This window comes from Bidens hawaiensis, unplaced genomic scaffold (assembly GCF_021521415.1).
Source record: "Bidens hawaiensis isolate Kalapana, Puna unplaced genomic scaffold, B.hawaiensis_p1.1 tig00008556_1, whole genome shotgun sequence".
Classification (NCBI taxonomy): Eukaryota; Viridiplantae; Streptophyta; class Magnoliopsida; order Asterales; family Asteraceae; genus Bidens; species Bidens hawaiensis.
In genome coordinates, this window is record NW_027491615.1 from 325564 (window position 1) to 333833 (window position 8270).

The 8270-nt window shown below is 32.5% G+C and overlaps 1 protein-coding gene across 1 annotated transcript; it reads left to right on the plus strand.

Annotated features, from left to right (window-relative positions):
* Positions 1-6296: 6296 nt before the first annotated feature.
* Positions 6297-7263, plus strand: LOC143529468 (major allergen Pru ar 1-like). The gene is made up of 2 exons (XM_077025253.1): positions 6297-6502; positions 6727-7263. The coding sequence occupies exons 1-2, from the start codon at positions 6322-6324 to the stop codon at positions 7008-7010; spliced, it is 465 nt and encodes a 154-aa protein (XP_076881368.1). The 5' UTR covers positions 6297-6321; the 3' UTR covers positions 7011-7263.
* The last annotated feature ends 1007 nt before the right edge of the window (positions 7264-8270 follow it).

Here is an 8270-nt window from a genome sequence, read left to right on the forward strand (position 1 = left end):
GGTATTTAAGTTCTCGGAGACGGTCCTGTCGTGCGTAATGGGGCGACGGGAGCTACAAAATGGAGGAACATCCCCCCCCCCCCGGCGATTAAGGGGGATGCGAGTGTTATTTGTCGCCGACAAACATTTGAAGAATCTTATTATTATATTGTGTTGTGTGTGGTGTATATATATATACATACATGTGTGGTGTGTGTTTGTGTTTGTGTTTGTGTCTATATATATATATATATAGGGCTACAACACCACTACACCCCTAAAACAAAAACTCGTCTTTTACTGACTAGGCGGCACATGACACAAATCGCCTCATTTTGTAGTTCATCCAGTACACATAGCGTAAGGGATCCCGCAGTGAGTGAGAAAACAACCAATTTTGGGGCTACAAACAATTTTAATACCCCCCCCCGCGTGATAAATGGGGCGAGAAATACTTGTCGATGTTTGTGTGTGCGCATATATTATTACTATTATTATATGTGTGATATATATATATATATGTGTGTGTGTGTGTGGACTATAACACCATTACACCAAAAAACAAAAACCTACCATTTACTGACTGGGCGCCACGTGTCGCAATTCGCCCCAATTTGTAGCATCTCTACTACACATAGCCTAAGGCCACCTGTAGTGGGCGACCATTCCTGGCGAATTTTGGGCGATAGGGGCGACGACACCGCCCCCCGGCGAAATGTGGAGCGATAGGGGGTGGGGGCTCCAACCTTTTATCGCCGTTTGAATTAAAAAATAATAAGAAAATAATAATTGGATTGTTGGGAACGGTCAAATCTAAAAAAACCAATTTAATTTAAACAATATTGTCACACCCCGACCAAAGGCGGCGGAACATGCCGAGGTGCAACGATTGCTCATAAGCGCATGACACAATTTAAAGCGACAATATTTAACAAACTCATTTCATTTCACAACATCGAAAATGTCACATAACCTAATATTCATAACTCAAATACAACAAAATATAGCAAATCAAATATTGTTCATTTTTGCTAATATCCTAACGGTATTTGTGACGTTTTCTTCACCGAACTCCATAATCAACCTAGATACAAACCTGTAACATTTCATAAAATAAAGTTTATCAACACAAAGGTTGGTGAGCAATTCATAAGTTTGAACAATAGATATATAGTATGAAAAGCCACAAAACTAGTATACAAAACAATAAATAAGAGCTATAAACCTGGATAAAATAGTTATCGCTAAACAAGTTAGCGACACCCAACTATAAGGGGTTGCCAAATAGTTTAGGATTTTATAGTTATCGTTAATTGCATTACGTTAACGACACCTTGCCATGAGGGGTTGCCAAATGGTCTAGGATTTATAGTTCCACCATCCAAAAGCGATAAACACATAGTCAAATAAGCATAGAACACCAAATCGAGCAATTATTCAAGTAAGGTATACAACAACGTTTGTGGTTTAAGACCCAAGTATAAAACATTTAGTTTAGATAAGTTGAAATGTCACCCCCAAAATAAAAGATAGAAAACGGGGTATGAAGTTACTCACGTTCAAGTAATAAACTTGAAAGATTGATTATTTGAAGATTTGCCGGAACGACGAGTTTAACGTATGAAGCCTAAATAAAATAAAGTCTTGGATTTAGAAAGGTTGTCTTGAAGATCTTTAAATAAAATAATTGTTGCAAAAACTAATCAATTAAAGTTCAAGGTTTAAAATGTAACTATTTAAGAATTTATAATAATAACCTTTTTAAAAAATGTAAGTTTGCTCAAAACCGGGTTAAAGTATCTAACCTTAATATTTACTTAACCAATGTTAAGTAATAAGGTGGGGAAAATGCTAAAATGCAAGTTCCATTAGGCTAAAGATACTGAAACGGGTTTTTAACGAGTGTTCGGGTTGTCGGTTCGGGTCTTCACAAATGGTCAAACCCAAAGTCAACTTTCCAAAATATTAATTTTTATGAGATAACTCATTAAAACATACTAACACTTTGCCAAGTATGTAGATCCATTGTTTAGAACTAACAACACACGTTAAGCGAGTGTTCGTTTTTGTCGGTCCAAACTATGTTATGAGATCAAGTTGGATCCAACTATTCCAAGTACTTAAGAAAATAATTAAAATCAGTTTGTAAACTATTTTTTTAAAGAAATATACAAGTCTTGATAGCTAAAAACACACTTGTGTGTCTTAAGCGAGTAAAAGTCGGTATAGTTCGGTTTTGTTCGGTCTCCATCTCACAAATAGTTCATAGATGGTTTCTACATGCCCAAATATCATAGAACTTGTATATTGGTTTATAAATGAAGAAAACTTAAATTTTACAACAAGAAAAGTTAACTACAAGTCTTTTAAGCAAAAGTTTCGGTTTAGTTCGGTTTCCATCTCCCAACGAGTTCATAGATGGATTCCATATGCTTAATATCAAAGAACTTGTAAAAATGATTTTTGAAACTCAAATCTAGCAACAAACATGTTTAAACAACTATTTTAACAAAACTAGTAAACAAAAGTTCGGTTACCGGTTTGGACTAGTTTCGGTTAAACCGAGGTTAGTCTTATACAAACCCACACCATGGAACTTGTAAATAAGATGAACAAACTAAGGGTTAGAAGTTAGCCATAAGTGATATGTATAGTAAGTTATGCGTGTGTAAATATATATCAAGAACACGAAGTCCTCCATGAAGCCTTGCCTTATGACATTCGAAACTTAACCAACCAGAGTCAGTGAAGTAACAAATAAAGGAAACAAGGGGTGTGTATTATATATATGTTGTACCACCATATTCAAGAGTTAGTAATGTTAGATGAACAAGTTAGAATGAAAGACTATAGTTAGTTTGACTTGAGAAGTCAAAACTTCAAGAATACATAAGAAATAACAACCTTGAATCTATGGAGTTTTGAGAGAGTTTTTGGAGATGTAGCAAGAGTAAAATAAAGAAGATGGGTGTGTATATATAGGGAAGGGGTGAAGGGTTGGGTATAAAGATTCTTTTATGGTTTGCATAAAAATGGGTGTGTTTAAATGGTCAAACAATGCATAATATAAAAAAAACAATATTTTATATATTTTAAATGACAAGATCCAATATTTTATATATTTGAAATGTTCGGGTTACAAACGGGTTGGGTTTACATAACAAAAGTGACCCGAAATTGACGAATGTCACAAATATAACCATCCCCTATATATATATATAGAGAGAGAGAGAGAGAGAGAGAGGATGGTTCAAATGATAAATGAAATTAATGCGAGAAATTAACATGAACCACAATTTTGTTTTAAATTTTAAATGCTTAAAGATAAATGAAAAAATATAAATGTATTCTCTCTCTTCAATCAATATAACTAATAAACCATAATAATTATCTTTACAATTAATATAACTAATCAAATTATTATAATTAGAAAATATTAAGAATTTACTTATTTTTATAACTTATTTTTTCTCTCTTAAATTTTTATCATACACAAATACAATTTATTCATACATTAAAAATTCTTTATATCTAAAACCAATTTGTACCTACTCAATATATTAATATCCATCAACACGTAATTACATTGTGATGAATAATACAAAAAATTATCTTACACATGTTTGCATGAAATATTAACAAAAATATACAGCCTACACAAATACATATAACCTACACAAATACATATAACCTACACTTGTTCTAAGAATAAGTAAGCATATAACCTACACACGAAAAAATATATAACCCACACACAAAATTTAGCATCAATAAAATACACACGCACACGAAAACATATAACCTACACCCGAAAAACATAAACTACACACAAAACTTTTATCCTACACAAATACAATTTATCAATACATTAAAATTTCTTTCTATCCAAAACCAATTTCTTCCAACTCGATATATCTATATCCATCAACACAAAGTTACATTGTGATAAAAACACATAACCTACACACGAAAAACATATAGCATACACACGAAATTCAGAATCAATAAAATACACTCGCACACGAAAACATATAAACTACACATGAAAAACATATAACCTACACATGAAATTTTTATCTTACACAAATACAAATTATTTATACATTAAAATTTCTTTATATCCAAAACCAATTTCTTCCGACTCAATATATCAATATCCATCTACACGTAGTTACATTGTGATGAATAATACAAAAAACTATCTTACATATGTTTGCATTAAATATCAATAAAAAATATACAACATACACATAAACATATAACCTGCATACGAAAAACATATAACCTACACTCGTTTAGGATATGTGTATATTTGTGTACCTTATATAATTGTTGGTGTCAAATTACATATGTAAGTTGTATGTTTTTTGTATGCTATACATTTTTATTGCTTAAAACAAGTGTGTGTTATATAATTTTGTATAGGTTGTATATTTGTTGTTTATATTAATGGACACATTTGTATGATCTTTTTTTATTATTATTTGTCACAATAATTTTTCTAGGTATATCAATTAAAAAAAAGTTATGTTTTGATGTTTATTGTTAAAAATTACGCGTTGATGTATGCTAATAAATTGAGTGAAAAGAAATTATTTTTTAATATAAAGATATAATATTATATGAATAAATTGAATTTTTGTTTGATAAATGAAGAGGGGTAAATATAATGTAAAACTAAATTAACGTTTTTATCTTTTTAATTATTATAGTTTAATTAGTTAGGTATATTAACTAGAGAGAAATTGATAACAGTTATAATAATTGTATTAATTGAAGAGAGAGAAAGTGCATTTATCGTTTCACTTATGTCTTTTTCATTTATTTTTAAACATCTAAAATCTATAATTAAATTAGTGGTTCATATTAATTTCTTGCACTTCTCGTACTAAAATTACATCTCGCGTGAACTTAAGCATATATATATATATGTATGTATATATATATATATATATATAGAGAGAGAGAGAGAGAGTTGTTCAATTAAAGATAAATAGTTTCTTAAGAATGGTTAGAGAAACATAAAATTTGAAATTAGAAAACTATGTACACTTGAAACTATGTAGTAGTGAGTTAAGAAAACTATTTGTTATTTTCGAAAACTAATAACCTCAACAACTAGTACCTAGATTTATGTAGGGGTGGGTTACTTATGAAACTATATGTGCGCTTGAAATAGCAGTGACCGAAGTCACAGACCCAATACATCGGAGGTGACAGTGCTAAAAACCTATAACAATTTTCGGACAAAATCGCGAAAATTTACCCTATTAATTGAAAAAACGACAGTAACCGAGGTCACCCCTGGTTATATACTTCACCCTCGTTTTGACGAATTTATATTCTGAATTTAATTATTGTACCTTTACGAATGTAACCAATGCCCACTGAATTTGCGTCAACTCATCCTCGCAACACTCTGGTTTACGAAAACCACGGTTTTACCGATCGAATAAACATTGTTTTAAATATGTTATAAATTTAGACGCTATACGAGTGCCACTACTTTTTGTTTATTAATTTCTAGTTTTAGGTATGTTAGTTTGATGAATTTATACTTTAGGTTTACTTCCAATACCATAATGAACTTAGTCAATTGTCACACCTGACCAACAACAGAACATGTCGGGGCGTAACGTAGATTAATTAAAAGATGAAGACACTATCAAAAACGATAATAACTATTTAATTCATTTCATCCTTTCAAATGCACATTGATTACAAATAAATTTAAATAAATACAACAATCTAATAAACTAAATCGTCTTATCTCGATAATCCTCAAACATTCATACCTATAGCATGTGTACACCCATTGAACTCTTAACATGTGTACACTTATTTTCTTTATTAGATATTGGATAGGATATGCCCAATTGTCCATAAGACTTGTTAATTGTATTTCCTATATGCCAGTTGCCCATATAAGGCCAGTTTAAAAACAAAACAAAGAAAAGGCCCACAAGAGGTTCAGTGTACTAACTAAAGTTTAACCAGTCAAACGCATTAATATTATGCTATAAACTATAGGACAAGGAAAGAAGCACAATGCACTTGTCCCAAATGAACGGCATTGTTTCATACAAGGTATGAAAAGTTTGAACACATTACACATGTGAACCTAGAAATTATTGTGAATAGTATTACATATAAATTTTATAGTAATATAATTTTCCTTCTCCGGACCAAAAATAAATAATATACAGCCTATAGGCCCATAAATTTGAGAAGGCCCATAAGGCTCCCAACCCAACAACCAAGTTTGAGAAGTCAAATATTTTGGTTGATATATATATCGATAGCAGAAGTAAAGGCAGATGCACACAACAAATTAAGATAAATATGGCTAATGCTACTAGTTTTGAAGTAGAGTTCACTAGCTCAATCCCTGCTTCGAAGGTCTTTCATGATTTTGTCATCAAGCTCTTTGAATTCGTCATCGACAATATCATTCCAACACACTTTGGAATGGCGATCACCAACCTAGAAGGTGATGGAGGTGTTGGCACTATCAAGATCATGAGTTAGTATTATCCTCCTTGTGTCTTAAATCATCAACTTGTAATGTATATGTGTATAGTTTCATATTCTTCGGTTTATTCTAAAATTTATTTTTCCGTTAGTTCTAAAATTAAAGAGTTGATGATAATTTTATGACTTGTGTAAGTTAATTATGTGTTGATTGTATACACATAGGGTCTTTCATTACAAAACCGATTTTAACTTTTTTTTCTTTGGAAAATATAGCGAAAGACGGATCTCAACAAACAAAGTACAAGAATACTGGACTTGATTTGGAGAACTTCAGCCATAGTATGGTGATGATTGAAGGAACGGGTGACGAGGAATACGAGTCAACTTCAACGGAAATGAAAGTGATACCATCTGCTAACGGAAGTTCTACTTTTATATCAAAGGTTACGGTATTTAAAGGAACAGATGAGGGTGAAATTGAATTCCAAAAAGAACAAATAGGGCAATGGTTTAAGGCTTTCGAGTGCACCGTGACTCAAGGTTCCAGTGATGAGTAGATGGGGCTTAAATATGAAATATTTGTTGTTCTTGATTTCCTTTTACTTCTTATGTTGTGTAACTATGTAAGAAAAATAAATTTTGTCATAAAAAGTTGCTCCCTAAAATGATATGAATTACGCAATTTATTAAACATAGAGCATCATCAATAGAGGCTTTTTGGGGTGTTACAAAAAGAGAGAAAATGTTATGGATGAGAGAGGGTATGATTTAGAGGAAAGAGGGTGGGGTGAGTACCAAGAATAAGTGTGTGACGTGAGTGGGAGTAGCGGTGTTTGAAAAATCCGAATTTGAAATATCCGAAAATCCGAATCCGAATTATCTAAAAATTCGGATATCTGAATCTCGGATTTCCGAATTTTCGGATTCGGATAGTGATTTTGAAAACATACGAGCAGTTCGGATATCCGAACTATCCAAAATAGTTTTAATTATTAAATAATAATATTATTTATAAATTCGGGATAGTTTTTGGATATTTCGGATATTTTTGGATATTTTGAATAATTTTTTCGGACATGTTGGAATTTTTTTGAATATTTCGAATAATTTTTCGGATATGTTTTTTTTTTGATATTTCGGATATTTTTTTTGGATATTTCGGACAATTTCGGAAATTACTGATATCCTAAAATTTTTAAAAGTAGTTAATAAAATTTTATAATTATTATTTTTTTCGAATATTTCAGATATCCGGCTCACTATCCGATCGGATATCTGAAATTTCTGAAATTCGAATATCCGAATTTTCGGATTCGGATAGTGAAATCCGCTAGCCGAAAGGTCCGAATATCCGATGTTCAGATATCCGACTTTGAAGACTCTTAGTGGGATGAGAGGGGGGGAGAGAATAGAGAAGGGATGAGGTATTTTTGTGAAACCAAATGCCAAAATGACATATAAAACACTTACAAAACACACCATGAAGAGGTAGGTCCCAGCAGAGCCCAGTTGGACCCGCAAGACTCACCTTGAAGAGGGACGTCTGCGCAGAGACCAACTGGTTCTGCAGGACCCACCATGCTCAGAGAGATGAAGACCTTACGCGCAGTACGCCAGCTGTTCCCGCAGGAAAAGCCTCCCAGTGGTAAAGTACCCCGCCTGTTCCCGCAGCTGCGGATACAAGCCATGAGGGAAGGCAACCCGCACTAATAGTAAGGCTACACGCACAAGGCACTAACTCAATAATTCAGTAATGTCACCTGAAGAAGGAATGAGCAAGGCGGGAATACTCCCGCCCAAATGAGCCAGTCCGTACG